This window comes from Schistocerca nitens, chromosome 1 (genome assembly GCF_023898315.1).
Source record: "Schistocerca nitens isolate TAMUIC-IGC-003100 chromosome 1, iqSchNite1.1, whole genome shotgun sequence".
NCBI lineage: Eukaryota > Metazoa > Arthropoda > Insecta > Orthoptera > Acrididae > Schistocerca > Schistocerca nitens.
Window position 1 is genome coordinate 852,879,936 of NC_064614.1, and position 26,086 is coordinate 852,906,021.

A 26,086-nucleotide genomic window follows, 5' to 3' on the forward strand; every position below is an offset into this window, starting at 1 on the left:
TAGCTTTCTCATGTCAATACACATGAACGCCTTTCCATGTCTTAATCTTTCTTAGCAAAAAATTAATCAATTTCACTGTTTCAGTGCGGCACGTATCGTGCGAGAAAAACACTAACTCAACTGGAAAGAGAGAAATGAAACAACAAGAAAGGAAAATAATTCATTTTATATCTTGATGTTAAATAAATATTGTCGGAAATCGAATGTAAAATTTTTCTTACGCGGCGATACTTTTATTTCGTAGACAAAGAGCTTAAAACACGACACAATCAAACAACGAGGACGCCATATGGCGCCGCATGTGCAAACTGTTATTCCTCACGACTGACGCGTAACAAGTCGGTTCTAGATTGCTACCTAACTGCCTATCAGCCTTGGTAGACGTTTAACGTGGAGGTGTTGTTGGAAGAGCGAAGTGGAACTGGACGTGCATTGCTTTCATTGTCTGGGACTAGACGCTTGGAGTGCGATTCTGAAGCAACAGTCCAAAAGAACTGATGCTGCGGGAACGGGCACCTGGCGAAAATAAACAAGTGAGAAGCGGCAGGTGAAGGCAGACTGGAATAATTGCCCAGTGCTCTCGCGGCAGCCTTTAGGTTGCGGGCTTACGCAACCCGTGCTCTTGACGCAGTTGTTTGTGACCTTCAAGAGTAATTGGCGAAAATCTGTGACGGAACACTGACGCAAATCAGGAGTAGGAATTAAAACAAGCAGTTCTGCGCGTTTTGTACAAAGAAGAACTTTAATTAAAAAAAATATGCCAGTGTGCATTATTCTCGAACATCTGTAGCAATACTGCGACACGTGCAGTATCCCTGCTCATTTCATTTCAGAATTAAATTAATTTTTTTTCATTTATGGCACTAGAAAGTTACATTGTAACGAAATAAGTACCTCATCATACACAGTGATACTGAACGATGAACAAATACTGACGTACGTCTACGTAATAACAATAATCAAATCAGTCAGAAGGCGGTCGACTTTTTCTCTTCTTTAAAAACATATGGTCTGCGTAAGATGAATCATGATATGAGTGAAACCACAGAAGGAAGTTCTGACAGTACTATTACTTGTACAACATATCATTAACGATTCACTGCGGAAAACTGATAATGTATTTAATGGAAGAGAGACCTGAAAAATACTGTTTTACTATAATTTTCTATCACAGAAAAAGCAATGATTTCATGAATTTACCGAGTCGGTATGGGGTCTTATAATGTAAGGCAGTAACAGATATGTGTAAATCACTTTTAATGCAGACTCCTTTTTGAACAGCAATAATTATTTACGACACTGTGCCTTTAGCCCGAGTTGATAGTACGCTTTATGAAGGTTGTTGCATTTTATGATTTGTCAGAAATATTTTCACACAACAGTCAATCACTAACGAATAGGCATCAGTAGGTGAGGTCGGAAGAATTCCCACCTTCGTCGTCGATTGACTGATTATAGGGAACGAAAATTAGCTGACCACTGACAGGTGATCCTTTTATCAAATTCAGGCACTTAAAAAGTTGTTCTTCACTTGGCAAAAACGAAAGAATCGCTACCAGCCGAAGAGCTGGCTTCGCTCTTAGAGCTGGAATAGGAGCCTCCAGGACCGCCTCCAGCTGAACTAGACGATGACGACTTGCTAGAGCTTCTGCTACCTCCATGGCCCCCACCAAGAGAACTGGATCCAGACGACGACTGGCTCTGACTTGAAGAGCCGCTGCCTCCAAAACCGTCACTTCCTGACGTGGAACTAGACGACGACTGACTGTGGGCCCCACTGGATGAACCTCCACCTCCACCTCCACCTCCACCTCCAAAGACCTCCTGGACAGCTAGATCGAGGGGCATAAGTGCGCCTCCACCACCAGCACCACCTCCAGAAGTTGATCCAACACCACCATATCCTCCTCCACCTGCTGGAAGACCACCTCCACCACTGAAACCACCGCTGCCACTCTGGCTGGCAGCGTTACTCGATGCCTTACTACCAGAGGAAGAGCCACCTCCAACAGCTCCATAGCCTCCACCTTGGTTGTAACCATTGTAGCCTCCTCCACTTCCGACTAGTCCACCAGATCCAGCAGTGCCTAGGCCTCCACCTCCAAACTCGCCTCCACTGCTGAAGCCACCAGTGCCAGCTTGACTACCAGCGTTGCTTGATGCTTTGCTTCCAGAGGAAGAACCGCTGACACCACCTCCAGGTCCTCCATATCCTCCACCATAATTCAAACCGCCTCCTTGGACTCCATACCCTCCACCACTTGAACCACTGCCTCCATGTCCAGCACTTCCTCCATATCCGCCACCACTGAGGCCTCCTCCATTGTTAAATCCACCTCCTACACTACCCTGGCCATACTCACCACCTAACTGAGTACCAACAGAACTGCTTCCAGCTTGGGATGAGCTCTGGCTACCTGATGTTGCCCCACTGCCAACAGAACTGAGACCTCCACCAATACTACCACCACCACCACCACCACCACCACCACCACCACCACTACCAACATATCCTGCACCGCTGTTGTAATTTCCTCCTGCTCCACCTTGTCCATATCCTCCTCCATACTGTGCTCCCTGCCAATAGGATCCACTTCCACCTTGAGAAGCACCTTGGCTACTCAGTCCTAGTCCACCACTTGGTGCATAGCCAGCCACAGTTCCACTTTGCCCTGTTGAACCACTAGCAGCTTGGGATGAACTCTGGCTCTGACTTGTAGAACTGCTTCCACTTCCACCATATCCCCCAACGCCATAGTTACCTTGAGAGTATGCTGGGACACCTCCTTGAACCGCTATGGGGCCTCCACATCCCCTTTGACATCCACCACCACCACCACCACCACCACCTCCTCCTTGGCTATATCCACCAGCAGCATTTGCTTGTGATTGGGAATTGCTGGATGATCCACCACCTCCAAATGCACTACCACCTCCGTCAGTGACTTCCACAGGAACAAGCACTATATGAGTGGTACCTCCACCTGTACCCTCTCTTCGGCCACCTCCACCACCATACACGCCACCTTCAATGAAGTTTGCTTCAGGTCTATAGAACCCTCCTTCATGCTTCTTGTGGAAACCATGAGCGTGTCCATATGGTGGCCCATGCGGTCTAGGTGGAGGACCTTCAAATGGTGGAGGGCCTTCAAAATGTGGAGGTCCTGGAGGGCCCGCAAATGGTGGGGGTGGTGGAGGTCCTCTGGGTCCTGGAGGTGGTAGAGGAGGTCCTTGAAATTCCCCTACTGATGCAATATATGGAGATCTGCGCAAGCCATGATTACCGTATGAATTAGCAGAGCTCTGTGCATTACTCGACGCTCCAGAAGACGCCCCGCCAGCATTTGGAGGAAGGGCGGCGTATCCACTACCATATGAGTTAGCAGAGCTCTGAGCATTGCTTGATGCACCAGAAGACGCGCCTCCACCGCCACTGCCAGCTGAGCTCTGGGCGTCGCTCGAGGCACCCGACGATGAACCTCCGTAGTTAGGAACGGGTCCACCGTAGCCGTTCCCGTAAGAGTTGGCCTGCGCATTACTTGCTGCTCCGGAAGAAGCGCCTCCATATCCGCCGCCACCACTTCCTGAGGAGGCACTGGAGCTTGCTGAAGCAGCGGAGCTGCCGCCGCCGCCACCACCGCCGAATGGGAAGCCAGCACCAGAGTTGGCATTAGATGCCGATCCGGAGAATCCCGCTGATATTCCGAAGGGTAGAGTGACGCCGGTGCTGTAGCTGTTGCTCGAGGCGCTGGAGCCACTGCCGCCTAGCGGCGCGACGAATGGTTTGAGGATGCCGCCAGAGGCAGCGTTGATGATGCCACCCAGCAGGCCTCGCGCTGGCCGAACTGCAGCACAAAAATAATTGCTATAGTAACAGCGAGAAAAGTCGTCATAGTTTACACGTCTCAACTTAAATCACTTTCTTAAATAGAATAACTTTGATGCTTTAAAGGGAACCTCCCCATCTCATAACTTTGATGCTTACAAGGGAACCTCCCCATCGCACCCCCCTCAGATTTAGTTATAAGTTGGCACAGTGGATAGGCCTTGAAAAACTGAATACAGATCAATCGAGAAAACAGGAAGAAGTTGTATGGAACTATGAAAAAAATAAGCAAAATATACAAACTGAGTAGTCCATGCGCAAGATAGGCAAAATCAACGATAGTGTGAGCTCAGGAGCGCCGTAGTCCCGTGGTTAGCGTGAGCAGCTGCGGAATGAGAAGTCCTAGGTTCAAGGCTTCCCGCGAGTGAAAAGTTTAATTTTTTGTACAGTCTACAGGACACAAGGATCAGGCATTGTACAATTATAGTGTGGTAGTTGACGTGATTACCATTCCTCCAGGTTGTACATCTCTTGTGCAACCGTTAGATGTGTTTGGTTTTCGCCAAGTGAAATACTTTGTGGAAAGATTCTATGACTTTGCGAAGCTGCACAGGTACACAGAGCAGTATTCTTTACGTGATCTGGTGTCAATTATCAAAGTTCAAGCACTCACACATAATCAACTTCGCTCTCCAAAATTCCAGGACATGTTCAGATTTGCTTGGACATATGCAGGATTTGACGGTCTGCCGGCCGGAGTGGCCGAGCGGTTCTAGGCGCTTCAGTCTGGAACCGCGCGACCGCTACGGTCGCAGGTTCGAATCTTGCCTCGGGCATGGATGTGTGTGATGTCCTTAGGTTAGTTAGGTTTAAGTAGTTCTAAGTTCTAGGGGACTGATGACCTCAGAAGTTAAGTCCCAAAGTGCTAAGTCCCATTTGACGGTCTACACACGGAAAAATTTGAAAACGTTAAAAACATATTTTTTGACAGAGCACAGGGAAAACTGTGCGACTGTGAAACTGTTGCAATCATTTGTTGTAGTTTATATATTTTTTCATCACTTTTTTGGGAGTGATTATCACATCCACAAGAAAACCTATATCGGGCAAGGTAGAAGAATCTTTTCACCCATTCGCCAAGTGTACAAGTTAGGTGGGTCGACAACATATTCCTGTCATGTGACGCACATGCCGTCACCAGTATCGTATAGAAAATATCTGACGTGTTTTCCTGTGGAGGAACCGGTTGACCTATGTATGACCTTGCGATCAAATGTTTTCGGTTCCCATTGGAGAGGCACATCCTTTCGTCTACTAATCGCACAGTTTTGCGGTGCAGTCGCAAAACACAGACACTAAACTTGTTACAGTGAACAGAGACGTCAATGAACGAACGGACGGATCATAACTTTGCGAAAATAAAGAAAGTAAACTCTTCACTCCAAGGAAGACTGGAACCAAGGACCTCTGGTTCCGCAGTTGCTTACGCTAACCACGGGACCACAACGCTCCTGAGCTCACCCTGTCCTTGATGTTGCCTATCTTGCGCATGGACTACTCAGTTTGTATATTTTGCTTATTTTTTTTCATAGTTCCACACAACTTCTTCCTGTTTTCTTGATTGATCCGTGTTTAGTTTTTCAAGGCCTATCCACTGTGCCAACTTTTAACTAAAACTGAGTGGAGTGCGATGGGGAGGTTCCCTTGTTAGCAGCATGAGATGCCTGATGTAGACATGTACATTGCTCTTGTTGGGGAACGTGGTACGTTACCGACAAGTGGTGTACTTCCGGGTATTAAGCCGAGTTTTTGCTTCAATTTTACGCATATTTCGACGACTGACTCAGCAGTCTTGTTCAGGTTCCACGAGTTCTGCTGTTATGTGTGCTCTCTGCCTCGACTACAACCAACTGAAGAAGACGACTAGGTCGGTCGTCGAAACATTGTGCATAATATGAAAAAAAAAAAATCGTATGAAGAGCAGTAAGCACACAAATATTCAAATACACTGAGAAAACCCGAGACATAGTGTTGCCAACTAGTCATAACTACTGACTGATTAACTTTGTCTAGAGAAATAAATTAGTGTTATCACTGCTGCATGGGAGTTTAGACAAAATGTGGAGGTCGTGCTCCTCTTGTAGTATCAGTTCGATATATTACCAATATTTTCACGCCAAAATATGTAAATGAAGATATACTCAACTAGTTTCCTATGAAAATCGCGTAAATAATTTAGAAGGGAAAAATAAAAGTTACAGTCACAGGCTTAGTTCAGTTAATTCGGAAAGAAGCTTGAGGTTTGTGAGTAAAGTTGTCGCCATTGCAGAAGAGGTTGAGGATTTCACAGTTTGAATTTTATATGCCATGAAGTGCCTCAGGCATAATTAACTGAATTATCCATTCTTGGATGGATGTATCACTGGAAATAATAACAACCGTAAAATTTCTATTTCTGTCCGTGCGGTGTGACCTAAAGTGGAATGACCATATAAAATTATTGTAAGGAAAGCTGGAAGAATGTTAAGAAATGTAGCTCGTCCAGAAAAGAGGTGGCTCACAAATCACTCGTTCGATCGATACTTGTATTGCTACTCAGACTGGGACACTTAACAGGCAGGATTAACAAAGGAGATAGATAAAATTAAAAAGCAACGTTGGCTTTCACCACAGGTTGGCTTAGCAAGCGGAAGTGCGTTACAGAAGTGCCTTCAAATTCCACTGCCAGAGGGTCCAAGAGAAAGGATCGCTGTTAAAATTCCGATACCGTTCTTTCCGGGAGGTAAATTACTGCCTTCCATGTACGTCTTGCGAAATGAGTAAGACTGGAAAAAAGGAGGTATTATAGCTCATACGGAGGCTTATCTGAAGTAATTTTTCCTGCCTACCATTCGCGAAAGGGTGATGATAGGAGGTGGGAAAGAGATTAAGTGATAGGCACCATCCGTCATGTACCGTAAAGTGACTACAGAGTGAAGCTATAAGTGTGATGATACTACATTAGCCGGAGACGAGACGTTGCTTTATTCCCATGAAGTCCCAGTCCCGGCCAGGTGGCGTCACTTAAGAAAGCACATTGCTGCAGCAATCGTGTATTTTGTAAGAGTACTTAACAACAGTTGCATTTCCAAATGGACGCTTCCATACGTCTTACACTTGGGGATAACATCAAATGCGTCTTTGGTTGACGAAAAGACTTGAAACTTCACTCTTTGAGAATATAGTAAGTATTTGCAATGACGATGTATGTATATTATATGAAACTATTCCGTAGCTTATAACCACTAAGGAAAATGACATGAAAGGCGCACAGAATATCTTGATGTGACGACATCTCACTCTGAAGAATGCATCTCACAGAATTTTGCATAAAGAAAATTAAATTCGTCGTATTCATGAAAAGAATTAGTGATACATGCAATGTTCATGTATCGTTTTATAGCTTTAGGTCCTAGATGAATGTTTTGCAACTTAAGGTCTTAGCTGTACGTCTCGAAATCCACATGTATTGCTGGATGTAGTTGCCCCAGACCGCAAGAGTAAGAGAGGTTTATACGCTATAGTTGCAAAAGAAGAAATACAAAAGAAATACTTGCCGTTGTGTCGTTTGACGTTGCGTTATTTAAAAATAGGTAGTATAAAACTTAATACCATAGGATATTATAACACGGAGATTAGTAATCAACACAGGAAAGTGACGATAAAATAATTAGTGACAGGAACTAACAACACTTACACCAAAGAAATGTGCATTGCAGACTGCAGAGGAACAAAAAAACTACAATCTGATCAAAACATCTGGACATCTGTTAGCGGACATGAACAGTGGGATGTGCCCATTCTTCGCCTCTAATATGGCTTGAACTGTGCCTGGGACGCTGTCAATGAGATGTCTCATAGTCTGTGGAGAAACGGCAGCTCATTCTTCTTCGAGAGCTGAAACCAGAAAAGGTCCGTTGCTGGGGTCTGGAGCGATGTTGAAGTTCTAACTCGTCTCAAAGTGTTCCATTGTGTTCACTTTGGGACTTTGGGCAGGTAGGTCCATTTCAGGAATGTTGTTGTCCACAAACTATTGCCTCAGAGATGCTGCATTATGACATGGTGCACTGTCAAGCTCAAGGTGACTTAGTCAGTGCACCTCTACTGCACGCCATATACCAGTATACAATGCTAAGATGTGTGATCAAATACTTTGCGATTAGCGTTTTCTTATGTGTAATAAGGGGACCACATCCTACCCAAGAGAAAACACACTACACTGCAATGCCACAGCCACCGTATTTCACCATTGGTAGGCTATGTTCTCCAGGAATTCGTCAAACCCAAATCCTCCGATCGGATTGCCAAAGAGTGCAGCGTGATTCACCATTCCAAATCACTAGTTTCCCGTTATCCGCTGCCTGGTAGCGTCTCTCTTTACACTACGTGAAGCGTCGCTTTGCATTGATTACGTGTGGCGTTTGGGGAGCTGCTCGATCATTGCACCCCAAACCTTTTATCTGCTGGCTCGACTGCTGGTAGTAGTTTGTAATTCACTAGTGATTCGTTCCGTCGATTTCATGCAATTTTACAACCACCCTCCTCAATGCTCAACTATCCCTGTCCTTCAGCACACGAGGTTTGCGTGGTCTTGTTTCAGCTGTGGTACTTCTTTCGCATTTGTACTTATGATTCACGTTACCAACAACACATCTGTGCGACTTTAGAATGGATTGAAACGTCCCCGATGGATTTGTTTCTCAGGCGACATTCAACCACTTGTCAACGTTCGAAGTCATTGCGCTCGCCTGTCCGATCCATTCTGTTGTTGCTGTTTCTCTAACGACAACACAGTATTCCCTGCTTCATCTTATACTGGCGCATCCGCTTTTCGTGACTTCTAGTGATCAGATTCGCCTTACATAGGGGTGTCCTTATACGTTTTGTTAGATAGTGTGTTGTAAGCAGAAGAATGTTGAATTTTCTGTGACGCTGCTGTGATTTTCGGAACAGCGACATCGACTTCAAATGAAGTGACATCGAAACGTGAAAGACACCCACACTTGAATGAAAGTGAAACGCATCTACGATCAACATTAGAAAAAACTAAGAGAATAAATCAGCTTGCTCAAATGTGAGTTCCAAAGCTATATCGACAGCAAGTTCGGAAGCACATCTTCTGGCTGCTTAGCCATTCGGGAGAGCAATGTATATATTTGTATGCTGTCCTGTCCACTGTTTTACTCTTATTATTAATTAGTTATAAGGAGGATGAATTCCTTCACAAACGTGCTTCTGCGCTATGCCAGAGAATACACTTTTCGTTTGCTTCTCAACTGTATTGGAAATAGGTATAGACGTGCTATAATTGACTGACAAATGGTTCATAAAGGGCTTCCAATTTGTCTGGAAGTCGTGTGTTCATCATTCAACTGGCTTATAATTGGTATAGTAATATATATTCTGCGAAGAATGGTCGTAGCATCGGAATTGGCAGCAGAAACCGTCATTTACCAGCCGGATCAAGAATGGAAGACAACTGGAGGAATCGTAAACGTCCACTTTACATGTCACGAATAGGAACATACAAATTTTATCCAGCCTACCAAAGCGACGTCTTCTCCTGATGGCTTTCTCGTGTAATTGTCCTGGGGGTATCGCACAAAATGCTTGTGCTCTCTGGATGGGCCTTAACATCTTGCAAACTCATTTCATGTCCTCTTTCTTCCGAAATACTCCTAAGGTCTTACAATATTATATATTATCTGTAGAGTTGTGGTCTACCAAAACTATAGCTCACTAGTTTTAGTACACTACATAAATGACGTAGTAAATGATAGGAATACTGGTAGCATTGGTAGCACTGGTAGGGAAATAAACACAAATGAATGTGTAAGAAAGAAACTGAGAGTCGACGCTTTCTCTTTGTTTTTTTGGTTGCTTGTTTTGCACATAATTAGCACCACATATCATTCTGTGTTAGTCCATTGTCTATTTTATTTCCTTACGGAATATAAATTTCATTTTAAGAGTAATAAAAATTTGTTGATCGCGTTACTTCTGCGCTTTTATGTAACCGGAACAATTATTTTTGATGCACGCACAGTTTACACACACAAAGGTAAGAAATATACAATTGTTGTTGTTACTTTGCACTCAATGGAACATTCTTCATCATAATCAAAGGCAAGAGATTCCTGTTATTGTTGATAAATGCAAAAGTTGATTACGAAGCATTTTTGTCTAAATCTGAAGCCGCGCGGGGTAGCCGCGCGGACTCAGGCGTCTTGTCACGGTTCGCGCGGCTGCCCCCGTCGGCGGTTCGAGTCCTCCCTCGGGCATGGGTGTGTGTGTTGTCCTTAGCGTAAGTTAGTTTAAGTTTGATAAAGTAGTGTGTAAGCTTAGGGACCGAAGACCTCAGCAGTTTTGTCTCATAAGACCTTAACACAAATTTCCAAAAAAAATGAAGATATATTGAAGCGATGTTTGATACATTTTTGTTTTGGAGTTTTCTGTTATTTTACTTTTTTGTTGAGCAAATTTCGTTTTCTGGCGCTTTATGATGAATCTGTTTTGTTTTCTTTATTCTCTCTACAATGTCCCTTTGTTTCGCGTTACAGCTCAACAATTTTCGAATAAAACAAGAATTCAAAAGTGCTTCAAATGGCTCTAAGCACTATGGGACTTAAGATCTGAAGGTATCAGTCCCCTAGACTACTTAAACCTAACTAACCTAAGGACATCACACACATCCGTGCCCGAGGCACGATTCGAACCTGCGACCGTAGCAGCAGCGCGGTTTCGGACTGAAACGCCTAGAACCGCTCGGTCACAGCGGCCTGCTAAAACCGTAATTAAACTTTGACAAATGCAGCCGGAATTCTGATATAAATATTGTCTTTTTTGGGTTACATGACGCTTTATATATCCTCACTCAATTTCTAGACGGTTTACGGCTTCAGGATTTTACGGGAAGGCATGGTACATACGTAAAGAAAGCGACTGTTATGAGATAACCACCGATAGGTATGCAACACACTTAACATACAGGTAATGCAGGTAGGATGTTAACTGACTAAAGGTGTTAGGAAAACTATCATAGCCCACACTTACTTACAATAGTCTATGGTAGCCCACGGTAGTTTTACGACTCTAATTACCAGCCTTCTAACAGAAAAGTCAGCAAAAGTAATTTAAACTTTCCAGCAGAATAGGTTCATTTTGTTCAAATTAAATGGATGACAATGGTTCGCCAATTGCCTATAGATCTTTGTTCGCTAAGAATCACTATTCTGAGAAGCATTTGACTTTTGAGGTCTGTAATGCCAGTTGCCTGTTATATATTTCATTCAGTGGCGAACACAACGCTTTCTGTCAAATCATAACCTGATGGAGGTGTCTCAAAAGTCACATATAACTTTACTGATGATAATAAAAGGCGAACACCACAGACTTTTCGACTCCATTGTAGCTTAGTTACAGATTGTCTATAAACTGGCTCTCGCTTTACAGCCTGAAAACCTCCAGAAATTGAACACCGATTTCTTTTACAATACAGGTTAGTCCTTGTCCATCTTTAATTTGCCTGTTGCATCCTATTTCATTTTGATGAAGTAACGTCCGGCTAGCCTTGTAGGTGGTTTTCACACGTTGTTGCATACAAACGTTCATTGGAGCGAATGGAAACCTTAATAATACCTATATTTGTAATAGTATTTTGCAGATCAGTTTTAGTTTTTGAAAATTTTAAGTTTATTGATTAGTACCGTCCACTCATAAGGACCAGAAAATCGTAATATGTGCAAGTTATTGAACGTATATATTTCAGCAGTGTACTTCATAATGAAAGAAACTGTGTCGGTATCTGAGCTCACTTCTCCGCGATTCTGTTCGATTCAGTGGCAGATGTACAGTAAGCAGTCGCAGAAGGAATTTACCTGTTGTAACATTCCCACAGATAAGCAGATTCAGCTACTAGACGAGGACGTTGAACTCAGTTTCTCTACAGTCACTCTTAGTGCGGACTGGATTTCCCACCATGTGCCACTATTATTTTTTTAAATGCAGTCTGTAACCTCAACAACACGAATACGACATTTCGCAAGTGTGCCACCGACAACAATACGTCTCACTCAACAGGTATAGATCATGTGTTGGCAGTGGCAGTCATTTTCACTCTAACCTTGTAGAGAAGCTCAGGAAAGGATGGTTATAATCTTACTCTTTTCTGAACATCGAATATATGGACTACGTGTGGCTGAAAATGACTTACAAGTTCGTGGCAACCTCCATCGGTAATGCTGGAATTCAATATGGTGTTGGCCCACGCTTTGCCTTGATGATAGCTTCCACTCTCGCAGGCATACGTTCAATCAGATGCCGGAAGGTTTCTTGGTAAATGGCAGCTCATTCTTCACAGAGTGCTGCACTGAGGAGAGGTATTGATGTCGGTCGGTGAGGCCTGGCACGAAGTCGGCGTTCCAAAATATCGCAAAGGCGTTCTGTAGGATTCAGGTCAGGATTCTGTGCAGGCCAGTCCATTACAGGGATGTTATTGTCATGTAACCACTCCGCCACAGGCCGTTCATTATGAACAAGTGCTCGATTTTGTTGAAAGATGCAATCGCCATCCCCGAATTGCTCTTCAACAGTGGGAAGCAAGAAGGTGCTTAAAACATCAATGCAGGCACGTGCTATGATAATGCCACGGAAAACAAAAATACGACCACATCATAACACCACCGCCTCCGAATTTTACAGTTTGCACTACACACGCTGGCAGATGACAGTCACCGGGCATTCGTCATACCCTCTCCATGCCACCGGATCGCCAAATTGTGTACTGTGATTCGTCACTCCACACAACGTTTTTCCACTGTTCAATCGTCCAACGTTTACGCTCCTTACCCCAAGCTAGGCATCGTTTACCATTTACCGGCTTGATGTGTGGCTTATGAGCAGCCGCTCGACCATAAAATCCAAGTTTTCTTACCTCCGCCTAACTGTCAAAGTACTTGCAGTGGATCCTGATGCAGTTTGGAATTCCTGTGTGATGCTCTGGATAGGCGTCTGCCTATTACATATTACGACCCTCTTCAACTGTCGGCGGTCTCTGTCAGTCAACAGGCGAGAGCGGCCTGTACTCTTTTGTGCTGTACGTGTTCCTTCACGTTTCCACTTCACTATCACATCGGAAACAGTGACCTAGGGATGTCTACAAGGGTGGAAATATGACACAAGCGACACCAAATCACCTGACCACGTTCGAAGTCTGTGAGTTCCGCAGAGCGCCCTATTCTGCTCTCTCACGATGTCTAATGACTACTGATGTCACTGATATGGAGTACCTGGCAGTAGATGGCAGCACAATGCACCTAATATGGGAAACGTATGTTTTTCGGGGTGTCCGGATACTTTTGATCACATAGTGTATCTAGCCTCAGTGGTTTCTCTATCACGTACCGTTTTGTCCTTTTCATTCCAATTACGTGTGTTTTACACATAATTGCAATGAAAAGGAATGTAAGTTTACAATTTGATCAAAGGTTTTATTGAAGTGTAAACATGAAAAGACATCTTTAATTGTAGCCGTGAATGGGCTTATATTTCCGTTCTCTCTTATTCATAAAGGATGTAATGTAGTGTTTCCTCCGACGATTTGTCTGTTGTAGGTTTCAGTTAAGTGTCAAACAATAACCTCTCACCATATTGGTATCCTACGGCTCTGATCCTGTATTTCCACCAGTTCGAAGTGCTGATGAATGCGCTCACGTTATATCTCATTCCCATGTAGTAAATTTTTAGAAAAGAAATCAAAGTGGCTTTCCGATAAACTTATTGAACTCTTCCAGAGTGTTGCTCACGTTATAAATATTATATAGCTGCAGTTCGCTGCCTAAGAACTAAGTAACAACATAGTTGAATGATATATAAGCCCCTGGCGGTCCCATCACGCAGTCTCTTTTATTGTAACGTAGAACAGAACTTAATGTTTCGAATTGTACTCCCAAGAATCACACATGCCTTCTAATCGACTTCTGATCCATGAAGAAGCTTATAGCAGGTATTCATGGAACATTCTTCATTTTTGGGGTGATACTGAGGAAATTTTCCAATTGAGCCCAACTTAATGTGTAAAGATATTTGTAGAATTTTTGTTACAGCCACGTGCAAAATGAAGATCCAAGGACTTTGTCATATTAGTTACAACATACATAACGAGTGGCACCAAAATTTCAACTTCACGTTTTTATTGATTGAAATGCTATATGGAAAACATAAAACTGAAAGTGATAAAATTGTACTGTTAATTTAACAAGAAAGTTGTATGGTGTGATTTTTATTTTATTACCTTATTAGAATTCAACTCTTCACAAACGACAAGAGTAAGTAGCTTTCATTAAAAAAGTTTTTCTTCGTTGTTCTGTGTAATATTAAGCATGAATTTATTACATTAACTTTATCTACACTGTCATTTCTGAATTAATTAAAAAAACCCTATTGAAACATTCAATTTCAAACTCATTTATATGGTGTTGTTTCAGTATATGCTTAAAGGAGAGCAACATTTCTTGCGTCTTTCGGATCTTTTTAGATACCATCGAGGAAGATGTACATCTCAACCACATAACATTAACGGAGTAGACAAAGCAGTTCAAAGTAAGTGTGCATTAGTACACAATAAATTTACCATTGAAAAACCGAGAGCGTTTATTGTAAGAGCGATGAAGAGACATGTTACTTCTTCTTATTCGCTTCCCAAGAAGTTGTAAGTAGGCTGTTTATGTTTTCTTATTGGCAACGTTACGTAGCGCTCTGTATGAAAATCACTGGCTGTGCTGTGTGCAGTCTGTGGCTAGTTTGCATTATTGTCTGCCATTGTAGTGTTGGGCAGATGGATGTGAACAGCGCGTAGCGTTGCGCAGTTGGAGGTGAGCCGCCAGCAGTGGTGGATGTGGGGAGAGAAATGGCGGAGTTTTGAAATTTGTAAGACTGGAAGTCATGAACTGCTATATATATTATGACTATTAAGGTAAATACATTGTTTGTTCTCTATTAAAATCTTCCATTTGCTAACTATGCCTATCAGTAGTTAGTGCCTTCAGTAGTTTGAATCTTTTATTTTGCTGGCAGTAGTGGCGCTCGCTGTATTGCAGTAGCTTGAGTAACGAAGATTTTTGTGAGGTAAGTGATTTGTGAAAGGTATAGGTTAATGTTAGTCAGCGCCATTTTTTGTAGGGATTTTTGAAAGGCAGATTGCGTTGCGCTAAAAAATATTGTGTGTCAGTTTAAGGACAGTCATGTATAATTGTTCAAAAGGGGACGTTACATATGTCGACCCTTAGCCGAGGATACCTCACTGGAATCTTCTGATTTTTTCCTTGTAGTTTGTGTAATTAGTGTAGCTTTTGTTTATTGCTAGCGCGTAATTGTAGAGAGAATTTCCTTTGTAGTTGTAGTTTTTCATTCTTGTACAGTAAAACAGTTGTGGAATGCATGTAGATTTGCACCAAGTATTTCGCAGCTGCGCTTGCGATTAACTAGATATTATTTTCAGTGCTATGTTAATGTGTTTTCTTATTTTTGCTCTTCAAATTGTGCTTTTCTGTGTTGTCATGTGAAATATTGTGACAATAATGGCGTGTGAAAAACGTAACACTAGGCTCCAAAGTAAACTGAGAAATGACAGCGAAGACGAAAGCAGTGTGTTAGCGCCACCGTGTAATGAATTAACTAATGTTCAAAGTAGTAATTTGGTAATTGTGCATAGGGAAATGGAGCGGGCTGCAAATAATGGTGTAGGCAGTGAAACAATTAGTGAACAGGGAAGCATTATCGATCGATCGGTCAGCAACAGCTTGCCTCAGGAATCCGAAATGACAGGACACAATCCTACAAATACTGTAGATTCAGGTTTTGCGTCCTCGCCGTTTTCTCAAATAAGTCAAGACACATTTCCTGCATTTCAAAATGCGAATATCGCCGGTTCAAATGCATTGTCGAATAACACTGAGGAACATGTTTCAGACACCAGTGCATTGTTATTACAATTAATGCAACAAATGGGACAAAAGTTTCAAAAGTTAGACACAACGGAACAACACCAGAGACAAACACAGCAACAGTTAGACACAATGGAACAAAATCTTCAAAAGTTAGACACAATGGAACAAAATCAGAGACAAATACAACAAAAGCTTCAAAAGTTAGACACAATGGAACAAAATCTTCGGAAGTTAGACACCACACTTGAACAAACACGTGAAGATTTAACTACTGAGTTACATAACATTGAATCGAAATGTCAAGAAGTCTGTAATGACGTAAAAACACAAATTTGTGAGCATTTTCAACCTATTTTTTCGTGGCATGAAAATGCATTACAGAATCACGAAGCAGCGATAAAAGAACTGCAAACTATTGTTCATGAAAATCATGAGACCTTGCAAGCTAAAATTGATTCACTTGCATCTACCGATTTGGTTACGCAAGTTGCAAAAACTCAGGAAAACTTAAAGGACACAGTAGATACTCTGAAAATTGGTTCAGAAAGACACATGGAGGAAATTAGTTCACTATCAGAGAAAGTAGTTGAACTTTCGGATCAGCTAAATAATTTATCTACGAAGGTAGATGATAATCTGAATGACACAAAACCGGTAGTCTTTAATGACACAGAAGAGTGCGAACAAATTAAGAAATTCAAACAAAATCAGAATCAAATTAATACGCAACACCAAAGAGAAATCCGGGAAGTACAAGATCAGCTGACACAGGTAATACAAGAATTACGTATTTCAGAGGACACTCGCGCCCCAATACGGAAAGAGGGACATAGAAATACGGAGCAGCCTCAAAATAATAACACAGCGCATTTCGGAAATTATGAAAGAAATTGGCAAGGTGCACCGAATTTTGAAATGGAACCGCCGAAACGACGTAACAATGGCCGATATGCAACTCGCCGACATGATGACTTTGACTATAAACTGTTCATTACTACACGTAAATTTAAAACATTTAAGAATTCTGACAACGACATTCATCCACAAGCGTGGCTCCATCAATTCTCTCATTGTTTTCCTCCCAACTGGTCGTTAGAACACAGATTAGAATTTATGTGTGGCTACTTAGAGGATGAACCAGCTGTAATAATGCGATCGGTCATTCACGATTGTCACAGTGAAGGAGAATTTTATCATGCCTTCCTCTCAGCATATTGGTCTCAAGCTACACAAGACCGAGTAAAACATAGCATCATAATGATGAAACATTTCGAACAATCTGAATTTTCCAGTCTTGTGAAATATTTTGAAGACATGTTGCAGAAGAATCAGTAACTGTCAAACCCATACAGCCCCTCAGAACTCATCCGCATTTGCTTAATCAAATTACCTGAACATTTACGACATATTATTTTAGCAGGACGTTGCAAAGGTGACATTGAAGCTATCCAGGGACTCTTACAAGAATTGGAAATTGACACTGACAATCGCGGAACGCGAAAACAGGAACACAATAATTACAGGTCACATCCGTCACAATTCCGCGATGAAAGAAACAATAACTGCACATGACAAGGCTATTCTCATAACACAAATCGTGACCAAAACAGACACCACCCTTATGACAACCGTTGGCAGAATAATAGGTACAGAGAAAGATCGCATTTCCATAGTAATGACTATCACAGAGACTAGCAGAGAAACAGACAATATGGGAACCAAAATAATTATTATCAAGGGAGACAGAACAACTTCAGACGCAACGGTCCAGCACACAGTTACGATTCAGGGAGAAATTCTCCACCACGTGACTGACAAGAAAGAAACTATGGAATCTACCGACATGACGACAGACGATATGATCGTAACGACAGACCTGAATTGCATCAGAATTGGCGGGATTCAAACACGGCAGGGCCCTCTCGACAAGGTGAATTTGTAGAAGTTAGGTCACCTTATCCTAATAACGACGCGCGCCAACAAAGAGACAGACAATGACTCGCACCGCAGGCAGCCACGTGCGCTGGCTGGCTCAGAGAAAAATTACATAGACGCTAACCTTGAGAAAAATTTTAGCATTCTTTACCGAAGTACCATATACCACATGATAATTCCACTGAAGCTGAAACTCTGCTTACTAGGAAGAGTAAAAAGGTTTACACCACATTTCACATGTAAAACCGTTTATTGAAAGATAATCTGCTTTTTAACTTTGTCTTTGCCATAAAACTTTTCACTTTACATTACTAGTATGCTTTGTCAGACTTTGAATCTGTTAACATGCAACAATGTTTGGAGTTAAATATCTAGTCAAGAACCAAGAGAACTTATTTCAACAGAAATTACGAATGCATTGTTATAGTGAACAGACGACACAGTGTTGTTATTTGTACATTCTTGCTTGTTAGTTGCACGATTACGTAACGACTATAAGGCCCACATACTTAGAACATTTACCAGTACTGCTAATGAGATTTTAATGCAACATTTTGGTTTACTTGAAAATACATTCTGGATTTAAAGTACTTTCTGTGAGATACCAGAGGACACAGTGGTTAGTTTATGTGACAGCTACACGATTTTATCACGACGCTACTAATGAGTGACAATTTACAATGGTGCTTTTTCAGTGTTTCTGTTTTATATCTGCACAGTTTTTCTGAATTATTCTAGAAAGTAAAACATGTTTTAGTAGTAACTTTTGTGGTATAGCTACAATGAGACTGCCTTTTCTGTAGCACAACAATACGTTACAGCACAGTACTTTCTTCATCACGCCAATAAGCGTAATAACTATAATATCTATACACAAAGCATTTCACTTTTGTTTACCATGAGGTAAGTACATTGGCTTCTGCAGAACTTAGCTTTCGGAGGACAATAAGTACGACACTTCCACAGAGATTATCTTACAGCAAAACGCACATTTAGCGCTACAGGACACGTATTTGAGTGATTAATTTTGTACTTAAATCATTTATTTTTAAAGATATTTGAAGTACAATGATACAAAGGTTTTCTGTGATACATTTCATTCCATTGCTGTAATCTGTAACACCTGAGGGTATAATTACATTAATCCTCAGGGGGGTACACGCTTACTTTGTGTACCATGTGTGTGGCAAGCACAAGGAGCCCTAGCTAATACGGTATTTGCTTATACAACTTTACATATCGGTATCATATTTCTCTAACACTGAATTACACAGCTATCTGATTATTTAACAGAGAAACAAAAAAATTTTTTACTACATCAGTGACATGTTTACGCAATTACACAGATGGATAACTTCACACTTATGAAATTGTACTTCGTCTGTACTTTGTGAACTGTTCGTATTTTTTTGGAACCATTGTGATACTATGAGAGCTCTGAATAATGTATTTGGTATGGGATCATGATTTTTAAAGTACGTTGGAGGTAGATGACACTGTTGAAATGAGCAGAGGTTTTTTATTTAGGTTTTGACATTATTGCAGAAATCTACGACGTTTTTGAGATTTGACTGAGGTGTTATAATGTTATTATTACGATCACTATGTGTATTATGCTGTTGCGGTATGTTTATGATCAATAAGCTGATGCTGTATGAGTTATTTGATTATGCCACATATCTGTTATGATGAAATATTGAAGAAGTGTCGACAAATAAGGTAAGGAATAATGAGTAGTGGTTAGGGACTCTGGTTTGTGAAAAAGGTTGTTGGAAACCAAGAATCGTACTTTAAGAGTTATGAAATGTATGTAAATGCGTGAATGTATTACAATAACAACGAAAATTTTTTGGACACTGTTATATCAATAGGATTTTGTTTCTACAGATTTGTAAAGCAAATTCTTGACCTGTGAAATATTTTTATATGAGACTGTCACTGTAGCGGAAGCTGCTGTTGTAAATATTTCGGTAAGAAAGTTAAGTGACCACCTTCACGTAATGCGTCGTGGGCACCCAGCTGCGCGACAGACGCCTGGAAAAAAGCCATTAGTGTGTGCCTTCCAGAGGCACGGGTGGAGAAGAGAGAGAAAAAAAAAGAGGCCATTGTCCTCACTATTGACATTTCTTTGCAGAAAGCATCGCAAATACGACACGCTCATTACTTGGAAACATGATTACTCGTACTTTGTGCTACTTACTGAAATGCTTACGAATTGATGGGAAATATTCGTACATCTGCACACCTGATCATGACAAGTGTCTTTCTACGAGAATTGAGAGAATTTCTACTGACTTATGAAATGGCACATAGCTGTTGAATGATGTTTTTATGCTTTGGTTTGCGTAATTGCTTATTTAATTTGACATCAGTATTCCAGCTGTGTTGCAGCATTGGTTTTATAAAATAAACTTAAATGCATTTGCTAATGTGAACACTTTCTGTCAACAGATCTATTAAATAATTATTTTATGATCCATATTCTTCGAAAAAGGAGCCATTGGAATGGGAAGAACAATAAGAAGGGATTAATAACAGTAACTGCATATATAATTTTCTTTTCAAGTACTTGGTAATTTCTTTTGTAGAAATAGTTGTGGTGCACCACTTTAATTATATAGACATTAAGATGTGAATGGACATCTCCCTTATCTGCATTGTTGTCTTTAGTGTACTATTTTTTCTGCTTGAGCTTTGTCTTGTTTAGATATAAGTTATTGCATTTGCTGCTGCTGTTTGCCAGGCATAGTACTACTAAATTTCACTTTGTATTACTCTGTTAAGCCAGTTTTACTACTGATTTATTTTCCTTGTTGTTGCACATTGGGTCATATTAGTTGTAATGTTGCATTTGCTTGGTAATTTAGATCTACTGTAGCTTGCTTTGACAGTTTCCATTTTTTTATTGCTGTTTGTATTAATTGTTTTGCGCTGCTGCATTGCCTCGTCCTTTAGCTTAGCATCTGAACTCAGTAGATTTAAGTTAGCTTAAGAGGGGATAGACTATATAAGAGAATGAGTTGCGATGCATTGGAAGAAATGCATTGAGAAGTTATACGAAAAAAGTATAGAAAGCAGGTATAGATGGGACTTTTTGGAAATAATGAAGAACGAAGGAAGATCTCCGAGAAGTAAAGAAAGTTTTGTTTGCAAAATACTGCAGTAAAACAAAACCTGTCCTTTCCTCGTGTTATCCCACTATGTGTTTGTGTACCCTTGGGTATTTGTGTTCTTCCTGTCTTTATGTGTTTATCAGATGAGAGTTACATTGTATAATATTTCTGATAATATGTTATTTACTTTGTAAAGATGTTTATACATTATTTATTCTGTTTTGTTTTAATGCTCATGTGTGAAGTTGATGTTTCAAAAGTTATTCTGATCTTTTATGTATTTACTTATGTCATAATTCCTGTAATACTGATGTATATGTTTATTTCTATTCTTTTGTAAAGCCCCTATTACTACAAATGTTATCTGTATTGTTATGTTCTTTAATGATGTATTCTGTATCTTTGTAATTGTATTCTTATGTTATAAAATTGTAATGGACACCAGTTCATCAGATTAAGTAACTTGTATGTTACATTTCACTGCACACATTTCTGTTGGTCATAGTATATGGACAATATGTGAGAAGTAGGGACTGATAGTGTTTGCACGTGTGTTAATAATTCAGCAAGGGACTGGATAACAGCATTGCTGGTTCTAAAAAAAAATTCAAAAACTTTGTGTGTGCACAAGTGGTGGTTTATGGACTTGCTATATTATCCGCAAGACTCTTCAATGGTGATTGTGCACCTGCACAGTCACAACAGATGGCTGCTGGCCATCTCTACAAGGACTACAGTGGGTCTGCATCTTTGATGACCCACCAATACCATTATTTCTACAAGGACTGCAGTGGGTCTGCACCTCTGGTGGCCCACCAATACCGTAATCTCTACCAGGACTAGAGTGGGTCTGCACCTCTGGTGGCCCACCAATACCGTAATCTCTACCAGGACTACAGTGGGTCTACTCTGTGATGACCTGCCTACCAATATTCTTCAAAACTTCTAATGACTCTGCTGTGGGTTTGCTCTGTTGTGACCCATTACTTGTCTGCATGTCAAGAGTCAGCATTGTCTTTCCGTTGGAAGGACAACACTGCTTCTTCAAGACTGCATGGAAATCCACTACTTCCGTGTGTATTTTCTTTTACTGCTCAGACTTTGAGAAAAACACTGCAATTTTACTGTGATGAATGATCAGGACTGTCTTGATGGACTGTGAGAAAATTTTAGCTTATGACCAACATTGTATCAATAAGTGTGTGCATTTGATATCTTTGTTATTGTAATTATGAAAAATTTTATCAAATCATTATTGGCCACTGCCCAAAACAATTTGTAAAATTTTTTGTGGGGAGCATGTGGGCTATGTAAGTAGGCTGTTTATGTTTTCTTATTGGCAACGTTACGTAGCGCTCTGTATGAAAATCACTGGCTGTGCTGTGTGCAGTCTGTGGCTAGTTTGCATTGTTGTCTGCCATTGTAGTGTTGGGCACATGGATGTGAACAGCGCGTAGTGTTGCGCAGTTGGATGTGAGCCGCCAGCAGTGGTGGATGTGAGGAGAGAAATGACGGAGTTTTGAAATTTGTAAGACTGGAAGTCATGAACTGTTATATATATTATGACTATTAAGGTAAATACATTGTTTGTTCTCTATTAAAATCTTCCATTTGCTAACTATGCCTATCAGTAGTTAGTGCCTTCAGTAATTTGAATCTTTTATTTAGCTGGCAGTAGTGGCGCTCGCTGTATTGTAGTAGCTTGAGTAACGAAGATTTTTGTGAGGTAAGTGATTTGTGAAAGGTATAGGTTAATGTTAGTCAGCGCCATTTTTTGTAGGGATTTTTGAAAGTCAGATTGCGTTGCGCTAAAAAATGTTGTGTGTCAGTTTAAGGACAGTCCTGTATAATTGTTCAAAGGGGACGTTTCAAAGTGATCACACCATTAAAAATAGAGAAATTGAAGTAGAGGCTCTAACAGTCATTTTACAGAGGACTATTAACGAAAGAAATGGGATAGGGGTAAATGATAATAATACACGATTTAACCTTCACCATACACCAGAAGGTGGATTCAGATGTATACTTGCAGACGTGAACGAAACGATAGCAGTTGCAGCAACTTTATCACCGGCAGAGCAATATATATTTCAAAAGTTGAAAGAATCATAATTGTCTCATATTTGGCTTCTTTTGTATGTACTGTAAATTTTCGTAGTATGATTGCGATGTATCACGAGGTTTAAGTGCTGTCAAAATTATGTGGGATAAAAGCAAAAATGCTTGACCCCATAATTTGGATGTTATTGTAATAGTAACTATGAAGCAGAGCATCGCTAATGACACACTTATGATTATATTGGCAATGAAAACAGTTCTGAAATAGACGATATTGCTGAATGTGTGACACTTCTGCAGGTAGTAATGTTGGGAAGTGTACACAGAGAAACATCGCGAGGGAGGGAAGAAGTCTTCTAGAGCAGTGTAGTAAGCCACTTTGTTTTACCGATTTCGAAACAGTCAGAAATCATATGTCCTACAAGTAAACTCTGTTGTTTAAGCAACGTTCGAATTAAGAAATATTTGAAGGCAAGTAGATATGTAAATAATACTATATAAGTAGTCGCCAGAAGCCCATTTCGCCATCCCTGGATTGTCGCTTCTAGAAGTTTCTGAGTTATGAACTACATCACGTTATTTTAATATATGACTGTGGACTAACATGGTCTGAACCGATTTCGCAAACTCTGAAATTTCTTCACTTTTCTTGTGGAATTTAACGAATAAATGTTTTTAATATTGGCGGAACATATAGGCCTATTCAAGACAAATACTATCGATGAATCAAATATTCAAGAAACACGAAGAGCAGAGATTTTTTGAATAGTACTACGTAGTTTAGTAAGGTAAATCGAGATGACCCTTATTCTGAAGACGACTACGAACCAACTTCTCTGACGCCCCGATTTGATTGACTGGCATCCGATTATGGAAAGTTACTGTGGTCAGATTAGACATGTTTTTCATGACTCTCCACTCACAGATGCCACCGGTACGTGTAATCGCCTGCATGATGTTTATCTGAAGCGTGAGCCAACACCTTTCGAAAGCAGAAAGAGAATATCAAAGTTAGCTGTCAATAAGACAGAGCCGTTAAGGTATGAGGCTCAAAAAGTTCTTTCAACAGTACGACATCAATCGTGGCCCTGTTTGACGTAATAGCTTTCTCTGCAGTGCGTAGGGTCAAAAATTTGGATTATATTTACCCACAAAAGGGCCACGCTACGATTTTAGTACGTCTGCCATTCAGTGCACATTTCCAGTTCAAAAATGGCTCTGAGCACTATGCGACTTAACTTCTGAGGTCATCAGTCGCCTAGAACTTACAACTAATTAAACCTAACTAACCTAAGGACATCACACACATCCATGCCCGACGCAGGATTCGAACCTGCGACCGGAGCGGTCGCTCGGCTCCAGACTGTAGCGCCTAGAACCGCACGGCCACTCAGGCCGGCCGTTTCCAGTTCAATCTCAGGATACAAACTAGATTAAGCGTATTTTTTCTTGGATAGAGAAACATTAATGCAATGAAATGAAAACAGTCGTCGTACAATGTAAATAGGTTAGACTACTGGATGAACTTGTATTTCAAGCCCTGCCGTAAGTGTCTAGCTTCTCTGCAAACCGTGTTTTATAAAGGGGCGACAGTAACGTTTAAAAAAGTTCTTATTAAATAGTAGATTGGAAAATAAAATGTATAAATCAGACGCCAGTACTGTTTGTATTCATCAAAACAATGCGTACGAATAGAGTCAATTCGTTTCCACAGCCGCCTTTGTAATCATCTTTGGCAATAGCACAAGCAAAATAATTAATTGATTCTATTCTCTGTTTTGAGAAACATTATCATCGTGGTACATCAGACAGTACCGGATAAGTTGCTGACTCATAAAATACCTTATTATCAGAATTTGCTCAGGTATTGTGTTATGTGTCACATGTCACAGGAAATCCAATGACATTGAGCTTGATGTTCATGCTGTTTATCTATCCCGCCACACGTAGCTATCTGTCTTAAGTCTCATCGTCGCTATCACCAGCAAAGTATTAATTTTAAATTTAGTATTTCCTTAAACTGAGTTACATTCACTAAATACAACGAATAATCCAAATGTATGAAGTAGACGCTAGGTTGCTGGATATTACGACACTTTGCCAGTCACTATACGGCATACAGTGAGATGTTTTGTCGCTTAAGTCTTTAAGGAAGGAATCTGTACATCTGGGAAATGAATATACTGCAAAAAATATGATTCCCAATATTTGACATGAGAACCGATTAACTATGTTTCTTAAGTATCTGTAGTATCACTGCAGTCGCATCATGCTCTGCATCATATTAATCGTTAAATGTCGACCTGTATTATTCTCATAGCCGACATTCTCTCTAGGAGCTACCAGCTCAAATGAAGAGGACAGTAGACTTCTATTCAGGGGTCAGAGGTGGGAATACTTTTCGATGCTTTTAAGGATTTTCATCGATTTCGTAAATTACATAAGTCGAATACTAGGATGGATAAGGCCACGACCGAATAAACTGAAACACTGGTGCTGCAGGAGCAAAACTGTAACGCTCTGTTCGTCCCAAGCACCAGACGTTTCTGATAAACAGGATACTCGTTTGCGAAAACAACTCTATGACGTCAAAAATCTCCGTATTGTGACATGCACCTGTTGTATTTCTTCCTCCCCAGTTTCGACAGCCAAGATGGAAGGAAAATCGGTATATGAGCAGACCCATAGTCGCTAATTATTACCAGTAAGTGGCATTGTAAGTCAACACTGATTACAATAGAAGAAACAAAACTCAGTGAATGACTTGCCAGGTGACTTCGACGCTAGTGGAGAAGACGAACATCCTCTGTTTGTTGAAAATTCTCGTATGAGACTATTACTATATTTCGAACTGAGCAGCGAAACTTAATGCTTTTACTGAAATCACTTTGTTATTATATCACTTTTCGACTAAAAAAGAAAATTAGTTTGGGAAACAGCGGGTAGCAGAGATGTGTCCACGATGCTACGAACGTGAGATGGTGACAGCGGCACTCACCTGAGGGTTGTTCGTAGGCGTCGCCTCCAAACAGTAAGTGCAGGTGCGGCTCAGGATACGCGATCGCCGGTCGGCTGAAAGCCGCCAGCAGGAGGAGCGCCGCCAGGGAGCCCACCATGCCTCCGCAGCTCAGCAAAGCACAGCACGGGCGGCAAAGCAGCGTCTGGCTGCG

The 26,086-nt window shown here is 41.0% G+C and overlaps 1 protein-coding gene across 1 annotated transcript; it reads right to left on the reverse strand.

Annotated features, from left to right (window-relative positions):
* Positions 1-1,240: 1,240 nt before the first annotated feature.
* LOC126263322 (uncharacterized) lies at positions 1,241-26,086 on the reverse strand. The gene is made up of 2 exons (XM_049960415.1): positions 25,915-26,086; positions 1,241-3,845 (listed from the first exon to the last, which is right to left on the reverse strand). Exons 1-2 carry the CDS (start codon positions 26,030-26,032, stop codon positions 1,528-1,530), a joined length of 2,436 nt encoding a protein of 811 aa, XP_049816372.1. The 5' UTR covers positions 26,033-26,086; the 3' UTR covers positions 1,241-1,527.